A 21,018-nucleotide genomic window follows, 5' to 3' on the forward strand; every position below is an offset into this window, starting at 1 on the left:
TATTCACTCTCTAAAGTCTGATCTTAAAGGGGCTCTGGTGTGGAAGGCTTGCAGGTCTGAACTATCAGAATTAATCTACTTTTATTATGCCACTGTAATGTATGCTGTGTTCAAACACAAGTGACGAAACCCACAAAAGTATAGGTGGTGGGCAGCTGATGTAAAATAGAGCTGAAGTTTTCATTCTGGGAGGGTGGCTCAGTTGAGAAAGTGGCCAGTGCACGCTAACTGCTTCTGTTTCTTACTCACCGTAATGAAATAATGCCTCTGATCTCATGGTGTAAGAAAATAGCATCCAGTGGGCTAACCAATATTATATTTCTTGTTCTGTTACAAAGATACCAAAGATAGCAGTAGTGAATCTTTGTGCTTCTGAAACTGCAAATAGTATTAAGCGGGATAATTTTTAGATGTACAGCAAGTAATGTCAGAGGAGCAGAAAACCTAAATCTTTATAGGCTCTGCATTTCTTTCCAATGAGTCAGAAAGAGAAGAGAGCAGTTTCAAAAAAAAAAAACCAAAAAACAAAAACCCAACAACACAGAAATTAGTCTGTAAAAAAGCTAAATAGCATAGTCACTTGAGAATGATACTGGCACGTGATTGTGTTATCTACAGCTTTGTTAGATCTTTTTCCATTTAAAATTGTTACCCAAAGGGTAGAAGCTACTGTGACTTTATTCATTGGAGCGTCTTGTTTTTAGGTGGTAAGGAATGCAGCAGCCTGTATTGCTTGCTGTTCAATCTCTGTGGTTTTGTTGTATTTGCATAAAGTACAGCTATTTCAGACTCCATTTTTGTGACAGCCTACTGCTTCCTGCTTATCATAGCTTAGCAGAAGGTGGCTGAATATATTCACATGCTGTAGGGAACAGAACTTACCGAGATAAGTCTTGGGGGGGATATCACTGGATTTTGCTAAGTAGGGTAACAAAGCTAACATCCACAGGTTTTCTTTTGATTTTTCTACCATATCTAGGATTGTAAGGGGAAAGATTAAAGATTAATTTCCACATGCATTTTTCATTTTAGTATGAAGCAAAATGTTCAGTCCTGTGAATCTAAAAATGTGTTACAGTACAATGCTTATCTAGGTCTTGCTACTGGCCACCTTTGACTGTAGATAATGTGCATTTGCTTAACTGGTAGAGAGTCAGATTACTGAGGAAACAGTAGTTGGGAAGTGGACAACTGGAAGTTTCCCAAGTGCAGTAAATAAAAACACATTTTAATTTCTTTACTATCTTCCTTCATACCTTTGATATTAAAATCTTTCTGTTTATGTGAATAGTTCCCGATCAAATTAAAATGGAAGACAGAGAGTCAAAAGAAGAATCTGAGGGTAATGAGAAGAGAAATCATAGTTTATGGACTAAGGAGTCATTTAATCTAGCAGAGGAAACGGAAAGGTATGAAAAAAGGACAATAAGGCATGTATGGCTTTGAGTTACAAAGATTTAGAATAATGGTTCCAGTATATTTTAACAAGATTCAACGCTTACAGTAAGCCAACTTTTTTAAGAACCCTAATAATTGACTGTTTTCTTTTAAAATGTGTAGTATTAAACTTGCCAGCGTCCATTTTAAATCTTTTATTCAACAGGGCTCACTCTACTCTTGATGATGTTTTAGAAAGATTGCTCCATGCAGTTCCTGGAGATGAGGAGATCCAAGAACAACATCAGGGACACACTCTTGGGTTAGCTGATAATTGATCCATTGTTCATAAGTTTATTTTGTTTATGTTCTGTGTATAGACCTATGCAGGACTTTTCAGAAAATGTGCTGTCACTCTTTAGGCAGCAGTGTGTCAGAGAACTTGCCCAGAGACATCAATCCAAATTCTCCATACTAAATTGAGAGGGAAAAGAATGTTTTGTTAATACCATTTCCTGTAGATGCAAGGCAAATACTTCAATAGGCTTGGAAGGCAGTGCATAGTCGTCACAGAAATCAGAGATAATTTGGCAGAATGGTGGATTTTTTGAGGTAGAGAAGAATGTACATTAAGAGAACAGAATCATGAAAGCTCTTTAGAGAAGACTTTAAAGAAGAGTTTGGGAAGATGGTTATACTGTCATGGGAATATAGGAAGAAATGAAGAAAATGGCAGGAGTGATATATACATCACTTTAAGGAAAAGATTCATAGCCCAAAGAACTCTTTTCCTCTTAGAACCAAAGATCAGAGCCTAGTACCTCTGAACAACTCCACAGTAAATGCCAGCGAGTAGTCCTAAGTCATTCCTAACATATATGTTACTCATGAACACAAGATACTCTTGTGTTTGGCATCAGGATTTTTTTTTTTTAGCTGAACACAGAAGGCAAATGTCCTGCTAACTGGTAGGATCTTGCTGACAGGGCAGACCAGTTCCTGCAGTATATATACTGCCACGTGCATAAATGGCTCGATCCAAAGCCCATTCGCACTTGTAATCAGACTGCATTTACTTAATGCTGTTATGTAAGGAATCATTGGAGTCTGCATGTGGATATAAAGCTAAAGCACATCTGTAGTCTTCGGGGGGAGAGGCAGTTTGTTTGGGGGTTGGAGGGGGCAGATGCCCGTTATAGGTCAGGGTAAAAATAAAAAAAGCATCTAGTACCTCCAGAGGCTTCTGGTTTAGTGCTCTGCATTCATCCTGTCTAAAAGAAAATACAAAGAATCAGGATGATACAAAAAACTCTGTCATTCAAGGGCTGCAAGCCTGCAAGGTCCAGAAGATGGAAGGAAGAAAGTAGAGGAGGAAGGCGGAGCCAGGGCCAGAGGCAGAGCGCCAGAAAGCTGTGCAGGGAGTTCAGAAGGTCCTCTTCATCTGTAAAACTACTGGATGCTGTGCTGGGCAGTATCGCATTTATTGTGGTGTTAGCACTGAATTGGTCGAGCTTGCACAGACTAGTTTTTTGCTTTTCTTGATTCCCCCCATCTGGGTACTGTTTCTACCCTGTGCTTTTAAAGGAGAGGAAGCTGCTCTGGGCTTAAACTCTCCAGAGACGCTTGAAAATTTGCTAATTTTTTTGGTCAGTTGAGACTGACAGCATCATGGACCATTTGCTGGAATTGCAGAGTGTCTCTCTCATAGTGAGAGTGCAGTTTCCTCTACTGACTTGAAAGCACTGCAAGACAGCTGATAATGCTGTATCTGTGTCCTGTTTAGTGCTTGACCCCTCTGGCTTAGGCATCTAAATGCTTCACACTGTAAAGACTTTGGTTACTACCAGTATGGTTTGGTATGTACCTGTGATGTGTATGCTAATGCCATCAAATCCCTTAAACAATCTGTTTCGGTCTCATCTCCCCTGGCTCTTCCTTTAATAGAAACTAGAAGTAAGGAAGACGACAGAAGATAAAAGTGTTTCCTCTGTTCTGTAAGTCCAAATCTCCATTAGGAACTGTCAAAGCTGACTGGTATTACACAGCTAGAGTAAAAGGTTGCCATTTTCAACATTTCTCAATTAAAGATGTTTCTTATTACAGGGAAGGGGCTGACATACTTGCATTAAGTTAACATGCATTTAGTGCTGTGCAAAAAGTATGAAAGAACTGGCATTTTGTCTGGAAAGAAAAAGGCAGTAGCCTTTTGTTTTCAGAGAGAACTTCTGATTTTTCAGTGTGTAGCACAAGGTGACTTAAAGGAGGCTGATCTTCGGTGTTGTGGGCATTTGACACTTGTACAGCAGTCAGCTCTACAACACGTTTTGCTTTCCAGTTAGGCACCCAAAGTTTGAAATGTCCCAAATCGCTGGTTACTTTTAAGAAATGATGATGGTAATTTTTAAACCTAGAGATCTGAAGGTCACATCATTGTGCTTGTTACTTGCACAGCATTAGCATATATGATCCTGTTTTCTGTCAGAGTTCTAGAACTGAGCTGGTAGGGATTGGGCTTCAGGTTTTGAAAACAGAATGATTTCTGATCACAGAGGGTCCTGTGTAATGCACCCAGTGGCAACAGAGCTGAGGCTGGTTTCTGATTACAAGCGCAACTTAGTGGATCTAGCAGAGAGATCTGTAGCGCTCGATTCAACGTGGTGTTACGTGCTGACAAAACTAGAGCTTTCTCTTTGAAGTGTTGTGTGGCTGTGTATGTTCGTGGTTCTGGGCTGAATTTACATCTCTTTTTAGACACACGTCCTGAAGATCGGAAATCCCACTTACAGGAACAGCTGTCTGCAGCTTTGCCATTCAGGTGAGCCCGTCTGTGAATTAAATTGTGCTTTTGGTAGAAATTTGTGTATTGTGTATATATATGTGTATTCTCTGGCTGCAGGAGATACATTCTTGTTTTCCATGCTGAGGAGGTGAAAGGGGCAATATGAAATCCCATTCCCTTCAACTTGCAGTTTGATATAAGAAAAAAACAACCACGTAACTTTATTTCCCCCCCCCTACAGGATAATTGTTTTGGATCAGAGCTCTCCTACATGATTAAAATGGATAGTGAATAAGTTCTAATACATCACCTGCTTACTGCTGCTTGTACAGTACACAGCCTGAGAATTGCAACTCTTTTTGGCCACACAAGCAATTGTAAAGCTCGGACTTCCTTTAACTGCAGCAGCAAGTACAGAAGAAAATCTTAACGCTCTACCTTGTAATACAGTTTGTAGTGGTTTTACGCCAGCATTGCACGTAAAGGCAGATTCAATAATATCGCAGAACTGAGCTGTTTTCTGATATAACATCCTTATGAAGCTGGCTACGTGGCGGGGTTTTTTTTCTGCACGTGCACGCTTTCATAAGCAAAAGAATTTCTTGCTCTGTAGCATTATGCAGTTTTCAGTGTTAAAATGATTGTCATTCTGTGGATTGCTGTTCCTGCTCAGGCACTTAAATTTTTCCATGCTGGAGTGTGGAGCACTGTTACAGCCCCATGTAGTGTATGTTTTTCCTTGCTCATTAAATTTAACAAGGTAATTTCTTGTTTTCTCTTTTCTTAGTGCTTTTGTGATCTAGCGTTGAACTGATTTGACTGATTAAGGGGATTAATTGCTGTGCAAAAAGCTAATGAGAAATAGGCAGTGTTCTCCAGAGATTGCAAATGCAGCAATACATTCCCTGCCAGCATTAGACAAAACTACTGAGAAAATCTTATTAGTACTACGAAGATACCTGTTGTTTAATTAAACTACACTTTTGGTAGGTCTCACCCCAAAAAAAAGGCCCTGGATATAATTGAGCTTTGGATCAGGATTTTCATGGGCACAGCAACTTCATATTTAACTTTTCCTGTGACAAATGCTGTTCACGTGCAGGTGGTGTGAAGATCGTCATCATCCCTTTTTAACAGACACTGGCATTTTAGCTGCCTTCGTACAGCTGGGTGTGCCACGCCGTGCATTTTCGTTCCTGTTCATCTAGGGAAATGCTGCCTATCTGTAACTGTTAGTTAATTTGGTTTAACAATACTAATAAAAGTTTCCAAGGTTATTGTGCTGCCATGTGGGGTTTTTTCTGGTTTTGGAGATTCTTTTTGGGGTTCATTTTGTGGGTTGTTTTACTCATTATTAACTACATTTCCCAGCATCAGGCTACGTATATAACTAGATACCGATAGAGCTACTCCGGGGAAGATGCAGCAAACTGACAGACTTGGGGGAACTTTCTTCAGAAGAGATCAAGAAAAAATAAAAATCTTTCACCTGTTTAGTCACGTCGTGGTAGTGATAGAGCTAGAGCAGAAGCGCCAGCAGCAAGGAGGCTGCAGTTTGAGTTCTGCACCTCAGGTTAACAGCAGTGCCAGTGCATGGGAAACAGCGCTCGCTTTTGTGCATCACACAATTCCGACCAGGCAAAAGTTTAATATTTTCTAACCCGGGCTCCTATCAGCTGCAGGTACCCAGTTTTCTCTGGGTGCGAGTTCTGTGTCCTTGCTGCAGGCAGAAGAACTTTATATTCTTGATACAAGCTGCTGGAACAAGATCATACTTTACACTCTCACTTTGGGCAATGTTTTGTTGTGTTTCATAGACTTGCTCAACTAAAGAAAAAGTAATTAAAACTTGTAGGGCTGCAGCAGCGTGGTGGAGTGGACCAAGCACACTTGCATTTTTACGTGCACATAATTATTTATCACTTTGGTTTGCAACATGTGAAATCTCCTTAGCTTCTTGCATTTCTTTTTCTATTTTATCTGTCAGACCAAATGGTGAGCAGACCGTGAACCATTTCTCTATCTTTTTTAAATCTTAATATGGAGAATTTTTATTTCTGTTGGTAGAGAGACTTTCAAGTTGTCCCATAGCCTGTCTGTCCTCCTTATCGAGGCCAGGACGCAGCAGTTAGAGATTTCAGTTTTTCAGCTGCTGGTACTTTTCCAGCATGAGTGTAAATCATCCCAATAACATAAAGCATGGACACAAAAGCTGTAATTAACAGGAACAATTAAACAAAGACCAGCAAAAGCAGAGAAGATCAGAGGGGGCCCGCCTAATGCTGCTTTTCAGCTTCTCATGGAATTAAAGGCCAATTAATTAAATGAAAACAGTGATACTGAGCTGTTCTAATACCTCCCTGAGCCGTTGTTGCATGTAGGACAGCGAGCGGAGAGAGGGAGGTGGAGAGACGGGGATGGGGGCGAGGATGGGGGTCCTGTCCCCTGCGCCGGGGACGTGGCCCTGCCCGGAGGTGCTGTGTTTCTCCGGAAGCGCTTGCAGGACCCTGCGGTAGGTTTGGGCGAAGGTAAGCAAGAAGAAAAGGCAGTGTTCATTCTTTTAAGTGGCCGCGTTTCAGCTCCCTTGGACCTGTCATTCTACTGGTCTTGGGTTTGGGTTTTTTTATTTTGTTCTTGTTTTGGAGCAGAGATTCTCAGATAGAGGGGGAAAAAAGCCCCTCGGTCCTCCGAATCTCCTCGTAATCTGTGCCAGCCCAAATTGCCTTTCTGACTGCCTGTTAGCAGGCTGCGGACTGCGAGCTGGTGAGGCAATTTAGCGAGGAGGTGAACAACTCTCCGCGTTGCTTCCCTCTAACCCCTTGGTGGGTTTGCTGCAACAGCAAAAGCTGTGGAAGGTGGTGGGAGGTGGAGCGGAGCGAGGCGCGTTTTGGGATCGTCCCTGTGGAGGATGTGCGATGGAAACAAAACCGCGGAGGGGAGGGTGAACCTTTAAATCTCGTGACTGTGGATCAGTCTCCTCCTGAAGGCAATTTAAGTGTTCGGAATCAAAGTCTGAAAGACAATTAGCTGTGAAGGCAGACAAGCTGCTGACAGCATTTTTTAAGATGGAGGAATTTGATAAAACAAGCGTCTCGGGGGATTGCTGTCTGCAGCGTTGTCTAAACCTTGCGCTTCGAAGCCTTATCCGTAGGCTCCGACACCACACGGACGGCATCGCAGTGCAGAAGTGTAATTGCAGCTGGCGTAGATAAACATTGTGTTTTGAGATGCCAGATCAGGTGTGTAGCTGTGGAACCCTGTGGAGGGGTTTTTTGTCTTTTTATTTTTTTCTTATGGGCTTTGGTGTCTTTTGCTTTCTGTCAACGTCCCGGCTGTTTGGGCAGCAGTGGCTCTGCTGTGCCTTGTCCTCAGGGCCTGTTACAACCCGTGTTGTCACCCTTGCTGGGAAATCAGTGGGTTTAAGACCTTTCCTTATTGTCTTAAATATAAAAAAGATATATAACTTCACATCTTTGACCTGTTTTTTTTTTCTTGCTGTCTGTTAGGATGGCGGAGAGCGCTGCTGCTGCAGTAGCGGGCGGTGCAGCGTTTTCTGTCGAACCCTCTCTCAGCCGGTAAAACAGACGCATGTGAACTTGTCAATGCGTATTAACGTTTATTAATGCACTCTGCACTTGAACGTGCCCGCTGGGTTTTTGCCAGTTTCCCAGCGTGACCTCGAGCTTCACGGCGAGACCGGGCAATGCAAACAGGACTTGGCCCATCTAGGGATGGCGAACAGACCGGGACCGCTTTGGAGGTGGCATCGCAGCCCGACCGTGTTCAGCCAGATGGGCTTGGGATGTTTTGCATCGAGGAAAAATTACTGGGGTTTTTTTGGGTTTTTTTTGTTTTTAAAAGACTCCTGATTCCCTGAGGTGAGGGGCTGGAAGGGAGAGGGGGTTTCCTTAGAAGACTGAAATAAAAGTTTGCAGTTTATCCCATGATGGGGTGGCTCCTCTCCCGCGAGAAGACAACGTCGTGTCTTTTTTGGGGAGCACCGTGAGGGCTGCTGGGGACCTCTCTAACCTCCAAGAGCCACCCATCTCCTGGGCATGGGGAGCAGCGACAGCACCGGGCCCTTCTCCGTGCGAGGCTGGGTGGGACGGGCTGAGCCCGCAGCGGACGTCGGTGCGGGCAGGGTCTGGCAGCACTTAGACCGGGTGAGACGGCGGCGCCTGGTTCCGCGGCCCGTCTGCAGCGACGCCTGCGCGGGGGCCGGGTGCAGCCGGAGCGGTTTTTCCCGTCCCCCAGGCACGGTAACCGCAGCAGACCGTTCTCAGCAGGCAGCCCTGAAACTGGGCAGGGGAGGGACAGGTTTAATGTCGCGGCACAAAACTGGCGTCCACCCCGGGACTTGGAGGCAGAGGCTGAGGGGTGGATGCTTGTTATATTTTGGGTGAGATCTCTATCAATTCCCAGCCTGTCTCTGCAGACCCTGGCAGTTTATTGTCAATAGAAGTTTCATTCTGTTTGCTTCGTGTGTTCAATGAGCAGTTTGCGGTATAAAATTAAGTTGCCTGACCCCGTAAAATCATGGAAGCAGAAAATGAGCTCTTGTTCGGGCTCAGAGGCTGCTCCCTCCCTTTCCATTTTATTCCCCAAAGCCTTGCCGCTTCCACAGCGGCTCCCAGATCCAGCCTGCGTCTAGGCTTCCAGGTAGGATAGATGGTTCCTCCACATTTTATGAGGCCATTACTTTGTTCTCCACAAGCCCCAGCGAAGCTGTGGCTTCGTTAGCTAACGGCGTTCTCTCTCACCTGTTTGTTCATGAAGATGTAGATGATTGGATTGTAAACCGTGGCGGTCTTGGAGAAATAGGAGGGCAGAGACGCGAGAGCTGGCCGGATGGCGACGTCTTTGTTGGTGGCCACCACCAAGGCGAACGTGGCGTAGGGCAGCCAGCAGACGAGGAAGGCCATCACCATTGCGACCACCATGCGCGTCGCCTCCCGCTCCGCCCGCTGCGTCGTCTCCGATTCCCGCTGCTGCGCCGCAGCCTGCCGGGAGTTTGGAAAAGAGAGAGATGCGTGCGCGCTTAACAGCTTCCAACAGCTTTTCCATCCCGTAGGTACCCCGGCAGCAGCGCCAGGAGATGTCAGCTCCATCACCTGTCACAAAAACCGGCCGTGAGGCTCTTCATACCCCACGGAGAGTGTCTTGCCAGCGTTTTGTGAGCAGAAACCCATTAACTCGCCGTACTTACGGCTCGCAGGGTCATCAGCAGATTGGTGTAGGAGAAGAGAATCAGGCTGAGGGGCATCACGAAGCAGGTGACGAACAAGGCCAAGATGTAGCTGCTGTTGTTGCTGCCACCGCTGTACCAGTCGGGCCCGCAAGAGGTTCTCAGACCTGGAACAAGCGTTGAAACAAGCCTAAACCCATCCCGGCCCTGGAGAGCGGCTCGGTAACAGGCTCCAAAATAGCAAACGCCGGCGCTGCCGCCTCTTAGCGATGCTGCCCGAGCGCCTCCCGCTTTTCCGTCCCCGATGCCCTGGAGATCAGCCGCTGCCGTTTTTGGCTGGCCGACTGCTCTGTGGAGGCGGGCGATTTGTCGTGGCGCGCAGCGTTGCAGCAAGCCTCCACACAGGCAGCTTTGGGCTGGGTGCATGCTGGGTGCCGCTCCGTGTGCTCCGGCAGCCGGAGCAGCTCGTGGCTCCGATGTCGGTCAGACACGTAAGAACGGCTGCAGCGTGTTGTGCAGCGGGTAACTGCTGAGGAGCAACCTTCGGGAGAGGATTATTGACTGAGCGGGCAGGGAGGCGTTAACGTTTTAAATACCAGAATAGACGCTCCAACTCCCCTGCACTTGAGAACGATGTGCAAGCGGCAGCTGTGGAGTTGAGCGCGTGGCTGCAGCGCATCGCCCCTACCTTCGGGCACGTAGCTGCTCCAGCCCAGAAGCGGTGGGGTCGTCCAGAGCAGCGACCAGCTCCACGTGAAGGCGCAGCCGCTGACGGCGTGCCGGTGCTGGAACCGAAAGTCTCCCAGGGGCCTGCAGACCACGACGTAGCGCTCGAAGGCCAGGATGGCCAGGGACCACAGCCCCACGACGCCTGGGGAGAGGAGGAGGGTTTGTGTCTTAGGACACGGCTCCGCTGCCCGGGCTGGGATGTGGCAGACGGTGATTAAGAGCTGTTGAAGTAAATATTGTTGTAACAAGACGGCAGATGTTTTTCTTACGGCAGGGAGAGCCGCAAGGATAGTTCGCCCTTCAAAATGAAGTTGGCAATTGGGTAGCTATGATGCCCCATGGTCACGGCCACGGTTTCTGTGCCGGAGCGTCTGCGACGGAAGGTTTTGCGCGGTGTTTGACGTTTCTGGTGCGCACACAAAGCCGCGTGCTGACGCAGCAGCCAGCCAGCACCCGCGACGCTCGTCCCGGGCGAGGACTCCCGATGCGCACGAGCGACATTTCCCTCCCTGCGGAGACCGAGACAGAGCAGGTGGTGACCTGGCGCAGCCAGCCGCCTGCTTGAGCCTTCCCTGCGCCGAAGAATGGCCGAAGGACACGAGTTTAACGTCACGCACGGAAGCATTGCCTTCAGGAGAAGCAGCAAGTCAATGAAACGCGCCCCAAAGCTTTGCTAAACGCAACGGCACCAACCAAAGACCAAGACAGGTCTCGAGGTTCGTGTCCTTACCTGTCAGGGAGACCATGAAGCCCTCCAGCTCGCACAGCCGTTTGCCGAAGACGAAGAAGCCGTTGATGTTGTTGGAGAAGCTGACGGAGCTGCCGCAGAGCGTCACCAACAGGTTGGCCACGGCCAGGTTCACCAGGACGTAGTTCAGGGGCGACCGGAGCTTCTTGTACCTGACGGACACCACGATGACCAAGCCGTTCACAACCGAGGCGGAGACCACGACGATGCCCATCAGCACGGCCACCGACAGGTACAGGCCCCGCGGGGCCTGGTGGGGCCACTGGGGGCCATCGAAAGGCCCCGGGGTCCCGGTATTTGGGGGCTCCTCTGAGCGGTTGGGGTGCATCGGCTTTTCTTCTCAAGCGCCAGCACCGGTGAAGCCGATGCAGGTGACCCTCCCCAAAAGCAAAGCCTGTTTATAAAGCAGGAGGGCCTGACGCACCCCAGAAGAGCTTTGCATTAAAATACCTTAAGCTTTTTGTTTTAATCTGAAGGGTTTGTCCTCCCACCCTCCCTTTTTCTAATCAGCTCTTTATTGCAATGGGGATAAAGAGTGACTTTAAAAAAAAATATCATCTTATCACTGAACAGTAATTGAGTAAATAGATTTTTTTTTTTTTTTTTTTTCTCTTTGTGCTTCCCACCTGCCTTGCCCTGTCAGCATAACTCCTGCCCAGCCCCGGCGCCGGTTGTTCCCCAGGCCATGGGTTTTCGGGGCTGCGGGCGCTCCCGTCCCATCGAGCTGCGCCGGGAGCGCAGGAGCCGGCCCCGGGCGCACGGGGAGCCCTGGGGTGCGGGGGTGCGGGGTGCTGGGCTGGGCCGGCGGCTCCCCCCGCCCAGGAAGGGCGAGCGCATGGAAGGGAGCAAAGGAAAATCCCTGAAAATCGCTGAGCTGCCGGGGGACGCCACGTGGGCCACTGCCAAAAGCCATGTGCTGGCCTGGTCTGGTTCAGATATATCAAATATACTTGATAAACATGTATTAAATATATAAATATTAGCTAATTTAATAATGAATATAACAAACTATATGATATATAGTTTATATATTTATAATATTATATAGAAGAATTAATGTGTGTATATATACATGCATTCATACATGGATGTATGTGGAGAAAGCATGCAAGAAAGTGTGAGCACATGCTACCTATAACTATATATAATACAATATATACTACATATATAATATGTAGTATATACTTATGTAATATAGTTAATAAAAATATTTTATACATATATATATGCGCACATTAAATTATACAAAAGTAATACATGTAAACATGTATGAAGTATATATAATATACAAGATTTTATTATTTATTATATAATATATTGTATATTATATAACGTGCATGTATATATACATGTTTTCATATGTGTGCGCCTTTAAATATAGCTACCTATCTCTGTACCTATTTGTAATATACATTCACATATACACTTACATATAAAAGAGTGGATATATACATACTATATTTTATATAATGTATATATTTAGCATATAAATATTTCACACACACATCTATATACATGTATATTTTATAGATATCATAGCATCATAATATATAGAGTGTGCCTCTATATATACAAATACATATACATGCATACATATATATGTAGATAGCTGTCTCTATATATATTTTTATACACACAAGCATAAATATATAAAAAAAATGCATGTATTTATATATACATGTATAGATGTGTTTATTATATAGAGGAGAGATTTTAAAACTATGTTATATGTATGTATAAATGCAACATTTATTGTAATACTATAATATATGAAAGAATGTATGTGTGTAGAGAGTTACTTATATGTACACATGCAGTACATAGGATATATTTAACACATATATTAATAAATTATATAATATTCTCTATATAAATATTTTATACACTCTTACATATTAAGTATATGCATTTATAAAATATAATCTAGATCGTGCATTTATATACTTATGCGTGTATATATGTATATCTCTTTATAAAGCCACGTGTGGATAGGTATATATTTAGTAGCCTTGCATACACAGAGATATAACTATAAATACAATAACCGCACACGCATATGTCCGTACATCTCCCTGAGCCGTGCATCCCGTGGGGCGCAGGGCCCTGCTGCCCTGAGCGGATTAACCGGCGCCGCTGGATGGGCGCCACGCGCCGGGCTGGGCGCTCGCCGGGGGGCCAGCGCAGACGGTGCCGCACCAGCCACCCCAGGGACCCTCGCCCCCGCTCCTGCCTCCGCGGCGGCTCCCGCGCCTTGGCAGCGGGCAGAAATGGCGTGGACAGATGCCAAGCCTTTATTTTTCAAAATATATGAGCAGAGACAAGCATATAACTAACTCATTCACATATACACACATGCATATATATATATATATGTGTGTGTGTGTGTGTGTGTGTATTGGGGGGGTGTATACATCTGTGTGTGTGTATATAATTTTTTTTTTGTATCGGTGTAGGGGGAGTTATATATTTTTTTTTACTTTCATTAAAAAATAATCCAGCCACCAAGCCAGGAAACATGAAATTAATGATTACCTTTAATTGGTTTAGTGGTAGACTTGGTAGCGTTATGTTACTGGTTGGACTGGATGATCTGAAAGGTCTTTTCCAACCTAAACGATTCGACGAGTCAATGAGTCTATATGTAAAGCAGGTGTGTCTGTCTGTCTATATGTCTGTGAGGGAAGCTCAGTTTGGGCCGTACTCGGGCTGAGGGGCTGGGAAGCGCGGTATCTGCCCGTGCCCCCTTCCCACGCTGCCGTAGCCCGGAGCAGCCCCGTGTAACGTGTGCAGGGCCCACCGGCAGGGTTTTAATTTCAACGCAAGGGTCCAGGCTGCGGAGCGGCGATGCCGAGGGGCGAGGTGGGTGCTGGCACCATCGGGGCGGCCCACGGGCAAGGGCAGCCTCCAGCAAGGGGGCCCAGCTGCTCGCGGCCTGAACAGCAACCCCGACACTACACACTCACTCAATCCAAAGCTACAGGGAGGAGAACAGACAGTGAACGGCGCAGCTGGAGCAGCGCCTCAGCTCCCTCCCAGGCCCCGGGGAGGACGGTCACAGCGTCCGAGGTGGCAAAATCCGTGCCGAGCCTGCCCTGGCCCAGCCACGGGCATGGCACGGGCGTCTGCTAATGCCACTGAACAGCGCCTGAAGTGATGCAAAATTAATGGAAACTTCAGAAAGGCCAGAGATTTATTTTTTCCTTTTTTTTTCCTTTTTTTTTCCTTTTTTTCCTTTTTTTTTTCCTTTTTTTCCTTTTTTTTTCCTTTTTTTTTCCTTTTTTTTTTCCTTTTTTTTTTTCCCTTTATTTTTTAATCCTCCCTTGACTAATCTCCCTCCCACCCTCCACCACCAGTGCTTACAGTCCCTGGGCGAACGCCACAGCACCCTGCTGAGGCAGAGCGGGCGCCCCGGTGAAAGCAGGGGACGTGGAGCCAGTGCAGTTACAGTATTATATTTTTTTTTTTTGCAGCAGCAGCAGCAAGAGATTGGAGAGTGGAGAATAAAGCCAAGCAGCACCCGATCCTCTGGTTTAAAACCATCTCGCCGGGCCCCAGCTCTTCCCCGCGCGTCTCCCGCTCACTCGCTGCTCCGTCGGAGATGCGCCGTGACGCGCCGAGCTCGCCTGCCCCCGGGACCGTGGGCACTCAAAAGCTGCACTGCCGGCACTGACCTTTTGGGTTTTTTTTCCCCTTTTTATTTTGGGTTCTCGTTATAAATATTAACAAATCTGACAAAAAGTACACAGGTAGGTAATACTGAAATACAAAAGTCTTAGGATGCAGGTAAGGACAGTTTCTGCAGCCTTCACATGGTAGCAAAACATCAGTATCAAACATTTCACGAGGCCTGGGATGACGACCACCACTCCGCATGCAGCTGGGACAGACGGACAGACCGCCCGCTTAGAAAAGACTGGGATACAAAGTGAAGGAACCCCCCCCCCCCCCACCCCCCAAACACATCGCGTCCTGCTCCGCCTCAGGCATAAACCAGTTTCATGGCAAGGTGTGCTGAAACAAATGATGGACTGAAAGTAACTTTGCAAGACAAGGGAGGCACAGCCGAGCCGGCGCTCCCGTAGCTCTTCTGGAAGCTCAGACCCAAACCAGGTTTTAAGGTGCTGGACCAGTGAATGACAGAGAGGATTACCGGGAACATCCTACTGGACACGCTGCTGGCATTCAAATAAAATCCATGCATATCTGTAGAATGCATTACAAATATTAAGTTATTAAAAAAACCCCTATGAACGTTGGTGTCCCCCCCACCCCCAATATCAAACAAGGTGTAACACGATCGTCACTTTGAAAAGTAAACGTAGGTTTCCAGAGATCCGATTGCTTTTCAAAAAAAAAAACAAAAAAACCAACCAAAAAAAACCGTCGGCAACACACGCGTGCGCACGCACACACAGCTACACGGCTCAGAAGCTGTACGTGTTTGAGACCGATGGGGAAACAGCAGCTCTTCTTAAGAAATCATGGTTTAAAGGCTTCAAAAATTTCTGGCAAGGTGCAGCATTTCACAGAAAGTTTTAGCTCATCCCACCGGACGCCGGCTCTTGTGCAAACACGACTGCGGCATCCGGGGGGATGAGGATGCAGAGACCGACCAGGGTGGGTCACAGAGGATGAGAGCTGGGATTATTATTATTATAATATCATTATATTATTACTGTGCCGTACACAGGTATTTGGTTTGGATGCTGTTTGAGGCAGAAAATGGCCCAACCTGATGCCTGTGCCGGAGCTGAGCATCTCTGCAAACGTGATGCCGGCTCGGCCCCGCGGCTCGGCTCGCTGCACGCCGGCAGCTTGCAGCGTAAAGCGCCTTGGTTGGGTTTTAGGTAATGGCATGAACTGGAAAAGGATGACTAAGGGAAAAGTGATAGAAAACTTTAGCCTGAAAGCCGTGCTGAAGCCTGGCTGCGTGGCTCCGGGCGGGAAGGCATGGTTTCATTAGGAGAGCGGCTGCTGTGAGGGCAGCGCGAGACTTTGCCGCCAGTCCCGGGAAGCGGGAACGGCCGGTGGCTTCGCTGAGCTTTTTATTTTGCCCCCCGCTTCTGGAAATGTGAAGCCGCCCGATCCTGGGGACCGCGAGAGGGAAGCCGTGGTCTGCACAGCACTTTCAGCTTGTTGGCTAACTTCACGTGGATTATTGGAGAGGACGAGCACAACATTTCTGGAAGAAAAGCGAACAGTCTTCCTAGGTTATCAGGGAACACGATCATTCCGACGGAGGAGCTTTAAATGCATAAAAGACTGTTTAGGCCCAAACCACAGAGACTGACAAACCACCAGAAATATGGCACAATTGCCTTGAGAAAATAGTTCCGGGTTTTAGTGACACCTTTTGCTCATATTAGATACACGAACGGAGACTGATGCATTCATTTTTGCCACTGAATCGCAAGGCAGCGAGAAGGTAATTCAGTACAGCAAAGAGTTGGGAGAGGAGTCAGAACTGCAGTGCATGCAGGCGTGCGGTGTCCGTGTGCGTGTGCACACACGTGTGGCTGCGCGTGCATGCATGTGCACGCTCGGGAGTGTGTGTGTGTGTGTGTCAGGGTGCAAAGAGGCATTTTGGCGATGCCTTAGGGGACGGGACCTGCTGAGCAGAGCAAACCGCCGCTGCCGTGTTCCCTGGGAAGGGTTTCCCTGCAGCCAGGCCCTGGCGTGGGGTGTCCCGCTCTCCCGGCTGCCCCGGTACCACAATCCCCCGTCTCCAAAGCCGTAAACGAGAGGAGTCCAAAGGCTGTGGCCGGCAGAGCTGTGCCCGCCTGGGGAGCGGCCCCGTGGCACTCAGTCGCTGAGGACGGCTCCCGGCAGCTCGTTCGTTAACGTGTGCCAGCGCTCGATTTTCTTGTCCTTGTTTTTCAGGCAATCGAACCAGTGCTTCAGCCGCTCGCCTTTGGCATTAATTCCTAACACGACTCCACCTTGAGAGAGAGACCGAGAGAGGGAGAGCTGGGGGTGAGCATCAGCCCCGCGAGGGATGCCGGGGGATGCCAGGTCATGCAGCCACGCTCACACACAATCACAGAATCGTTGAGGTTGGAAAAGACCTTTAAGATCATCCAGTCCAACCATTAACCCAACACTGCCAAGTCCACCACTAAACCAATTAAAGGTAGAGTAGCAATTTCATGTTTCCTGGCTTGGTGGCTGGATTATTTCTTAAGGAAAGTAAAAACTAGGAATCGCTAAGGTTGGAAAGGACCTCTAAGATCATCAGTCCAATCATCAACCCAACACCCCCATGCCCACTAAACCATGTCCCAAAGTGCCACATCCACCCGTTATTTGAACACTTCCAGGGATAGGGACTCCACCACCTCTCTGGGCAGCCTGTTCCAACGCTTGACTACCCTTTCTGTGAAGGAATTTTTCCTAATATCCAATCTAAATCACCGCATCCAACGTCATGACCTGATGCGACACCTGGGCAATCGCAGCCCGGCTTCCCCAGCCCCTCAGGGCTGTGATCTGGAACCTGCCCCGGGCAGTTCTTATGCCAAGGGCTGGATGCTCATTGCAATTGCAGTGGCTGTCAGAGATACTGGGCGCTTGTTAGCAATAAATCACAGTGACCAGTAACAAAATCACAAGAAGCCTAGACATCCAACAGAGATAAATGAAACCTCCCTGTTAAATCTGTTTTTTATTCAGAAGAAAAGATCTGCAGGGGAGAGGGAGATGCATCTTCTCCCTGCCTGAGTGCTCCTTGTGCAGGGGATGTCCCCGGCTGCAGGAGAGGAGGCTCAGGTGCAGGAGAGGGATAAAAGCAGAACAGAAACCCAGCAAGAATGAACGTGGGGATGGAGAAGAGACTGGGAGGATGGAGAAGTACAGAAGAGCAGCAGATGAAAAAAGAAGAGGCACAGAAGGTGAAGACAGGAAAAAAGAGCCCAAGGAGACCTTCTGGAGTGCCCCACTCACCTATGAAATCGTTTGATTTCCCGATATCGTAGTCCCACACTGTGACTTCCAAGGTCTTTTTTGCCAGGTCACCATGCTTTATCTCATAGCAAAACTCCTGTTGGGGAGCGGAGACAGAGTCGGGATGAACCCATGCCGGGTTCCTGTGGGTGCTGGGACCCCCGGGATGGGGCTGGGGCTGTCCATCCTCCTCCTCAGGCTGTTGCCCTTTGCCACCCACAGGGAACTCAACCTCGATCCCTCACCTAATGACTAAGGTTGGGTTGGGTTTTTTTGCCTTTTAAGTCTGAGGACTGAGAAAAGCCCCTAGGTGAGAACCACAATCGGCGAAAACCCACCTCGTTGAACTCGGGGTTCAGCGTCTTCTTCTTCACCGCTGTCTTATGCTTTGATTTCTTGTCCTCATCTGGTTTCAAGTAACTGCAACGAAACGAAACCAATGCAGCACGGTCACACACAGGCCCCATACCCCCTCCCGGCAAGGAAGGCAGGTACGGCGTCCCGGGCACCCGCGGCTGCGGGAGCAGCTCCTGAGCAGAGGCAGGGCGAGATGGGTGCTGAGCCCCCCGAACCTGCAACTCCCTCCTTCCTTCCCCTCTCCTGCCAAAATGCTGGAGATGGCTGGAAGGAAGCAGCATTTCCCCACCTTAGCACAAGACAAGTGGCTGGCTGCCATCAGAGAGCACGGATTATCCCATCTCCAGTCCCTAGGGGACACTGGCAGCGCACACATGCTCCCAGCTCCCAAAACCAAACGCTCCCAGCCCAGAACCAGTCCAGACTTGGGACCGTGCGACCGCTCTGCTCAGCCAGAGCCTTGCCAGGAGACAGAAACCACTCGCAGGTGTGTAGGAGGGAGCAGGAGCAAGCGCAGCGGCTGCAGCTTCCTGCACCGCTGTTTCCTGCAGATATTTTGCAGCGCAGCAGCAGGGCCGAAAAGCAAATGAGATTAAAGTATCATCGAGCAGAGAGGGCACCTGAAATCTGGGCCAGGCCAAAGTCAATCCATCATCGTTTCGTGTTGGTGCTGCTCCTTTAAACGTCAGTTCTGCTTCCTCGTTACACTTTCCAGATCTTGCTCATAATTAAAAAATTAGGGCTTGTACCGAGACGCATCGCTTGTCTATCTGCTCTGATTCAAGCCCTGCAGATACAATCTACCGCAGATAGCACAAGGGGCACCTACAAAACGGCTCTGTACAACAACGGGAATTATGTTACTTCAGGGACTGAGCCTCCGACGAGCATTTAAAAAAGCAAGAGCGGATTTTTATGCAAACACCTCCACTCCTACAGAACAATTAAATGGGAAGGCAAAAGCGTGCTGCCGATAAACTCCACTACTGGCCTCCCAGGCGCCCGGCGCGGTTTATCCCGGTAGCTCTGCCTTAACAAATATGCCTGAAAGTGCCAAAGTTGGGGTCAGCGCACTGCGGACAGGAACGTATGATGGGCACCGGGGGGGACGCTGCCGGCCCTTCCTCACCATGGCCCCTCCTGCTTTGCAGAGAGCGAGTTTGAAAAATGCCAGCCACCCCAAAACCAGGAGCTGCGGCAATGCCCCGCACCAGCCCGGCTCTGCCTCAGCAAACCATCGCCTTCCTCGGCGTCCCTTACAGCCCCTGGATGACGCTGCCTTCCCTGAATCCCCTGGGCGAGGCTGAATCGCAGCAGCCCGTTACAGTCATTTTAAGGGCTTTTTATTATTTTTTTAGTATTGCTGGTATTTTTCAAAAGGAAGGTACTCCCAGTCATTTACATTGGAAAATGTCAGCGGGACCTGTAAATGTGCCCTCAGCTCTGTTAACCAGGCCCCGGAGCCACGGGTGGTGATTAAAGTGCTGTCTGACCTAATTACGCACGCGTCGTAATTAGCGCCTTTCCAAAGCGTGGGGCGGTGGCTGGGAGCCGGGCTGGGAGCCTCCCCTCCCTTGGGACCTGGGGAAGGAGGCAATGAATTGCCCAACCCATGGGGCTGGCAGAGGGGGGGGATGCCTGCGCCCCAATGCTACCGGCCAGGAGGGCCAGAGCTGAGCCAGCAGCCATCCCCATCCCAGCAGGGACGGCGCAGGCTTCGAAGAGCGGAAAGGCTGGGGCTATTATATATGTTATATATATTATATACGGGGAAGGGGAGCAAAGGCGTCCGCAGATGCTGAGCGAGGTCCGGGACCGTCGGGCACAGGCAGCGTCCCGCTCGGGGGATACCCATCCCCGCGCTGCCAGAGGAGACCCACCACCCGCCGGGCTGGGGCCGTGCCATCAGCAAACCCCGACCGTACCTGCCCGCTTGGGCCACCAGCTCCGTCCCCAGGGCCCCGTCCCTGCCGCAGACCCTCTCCCGAGCAAGGGCGGTGCCGGCGGGCAGAGCCGAGCCTGGCAGCGGGGCACCACGGCCACCGCGCCGCCGCGGAACCGGCGGGGACGAGGTGCTGCCCCGGCGCGGGCACGGCCACGCGCCAGCCAGCACATCCCGCACCCGCGTTACTTTGAAGCACCGTAAAATAATCACCGGGGAATAACACGCTCCAGGCGAATGCAAGCTGCTGCCGTGACGCCCTCGTTTGCATCTCTTAATGAGACCAATTAATTTCCACCGCAGGCAGAGGCAAGAGGGGACAGCACAGCTTCACGGAGGGCTGGCAGCGGCCGCGGAGCCGCAACTCACGTTTTGACGTAGGGGTCGGAGTAGCCGTTGGCGTCCATGGCGGCCAGGTGGGCGCAGCGGATGATGCCCACCAGCAGCCCCTGCTTCTGCGAGCTGTACTTGAGGGAGATGAGGATCCGGCCGCGCTCCTCCAGCGACTTGTCCTCTGTTTTATCTATCTGGGGAAGGGAACGCACCCAGTCTGGGGCTGCTCCGGGACACAGCCGCGGCCGGACACCCACCTCCCCGGCGCGAGGGATGCTCGCCCCATCCCCGATCGTGTCTGAGGGGTCAAACTACCCCATGCTCCCACGTGCCAGAGGAAGAAGCCGCTGTATCCACGGGCCCACGGTGGGGAACGCTGCTCGGAACCCCCCACTCACCGGCAGCTGCTTCTCCAGGCAGATGTTGAAGTTTTTGGTCTGGTTGGGCTTCAGTTTCTTCAGCGGGATCCGCGTCTCCCCGATGAACTCGTTGTGGCGGAACTTGTCCTCGTCACAGACCGAGATCCTGCAACAAGCATGGGGTGAGCGGGGCTGCCGGGGCGAGGGGAGGCGACGGCACGAGGGAAGGGGCTGCCCCCTCGCACTGCAGGTGCCCCCAGCAAGGGGACA

The 21,018-nt window shown here is 49.2% G+C and overlaps 3 protein-coding genes across 3 annotated transcripts in view; 1 reads left to right on the plus strand and 2 right to left on the minus strand.

Moving 5' to 3' along the window:
* TEX14 (testis expressed 14, intercellular bridge forming factor) overlaps positions 1-4,762 on the plus strand; it is a 42,862-nt gene extending 38,100 nt beyond the window's left edge. The window contains exons 26-30 of the mRNA XM_075719831.1: positions 1,292-1,409; positions 1,604-1,699; positions 2,701-2,807; positions 4,129-4,192; positions 4,398-4,762. Coding sequence (XP_075575946.1) covers positions 1,292-1,409; positions 1,604-1,699; positions 2,701-2,807; positions 4,129-4,192; positions 4,398-4,431 — 419 coding nt within the window. The 3' untranslated portion in view covers positions 4,432-4,762. The remainder of the gene's footprint in view (positions 1-1,291; positions 1,410-1,603; positions 1,700-2,700; positions 2,808-4,128; positions 4,193-4,397) is intronic.
* A 3,548-nt stretch (positions 4,763-8,310) lies between these two features.
* Positions 8,311-11,146, minus strand: LOC104033685 (pinopsin). The gene is made up of 5 exons (XM_075720326.1): positions 10,801-11,146; positions 10,030-10,212; positions 9,363-9,508; positions 8,917-9,156; positions 8,311-8,454 (listed from the first exon to the last, which is right to left on the minus strand). Exons 1-5 carry the CDS (start codon positions 11,144-11,146, stop codon positions 8,311-8,313), a joined length of 1,059 nt encoding a protein of 352 aa, XP_075576441.1.
* A 5,474-nt stretch (positions 11,147-16,620) lies between these two features.
* DOC2B (double C2 domain beta) overlaps positions 16,621-21,018 on the minus strand; it is a 36,534-nt gene continuing 32,136 nt past the window's right edge. The window contains exons 5-9 of the mRNA XM_075719686.1: positions 20,788-20,914; positions 20,426-20,583; positions 18,096-18,177; positions 17,758-17,854; positions 16,621-16,757 (exon numbers count right to left, since the gene is read on the minus strand). Coding sequence (XP_075575801.1) covers positions 16,621-16,757; positions 17,758-17,854; positions 18,096-18,177; positions 20,426-20,583; positions 20,788-20,914 — 601 coding nt within the window. The remainder of the gene's footprint in view (positions 16,758-17,757; positions 17,855-18,095; positions 18,178-20,425; positions 20,584-20,787; positions 20,915-21,018) is intronic.

This window comes from Pelecanus crispus, chromosome 12 (genome assembly GCF_030463565.1).
Source record: "Pelecanus crispus isolate bPelCri1 chromosome 12, bPelCri1.pri, whole genome shotgun sequence".
Classification (NCBI taxonomy): domain Eukaryota; kingdom Metazoa; phylum Chordata; class Aves; order Pelecaniformes; family Pelecanidae; genus Pelecanus; species Pelecanus crispus.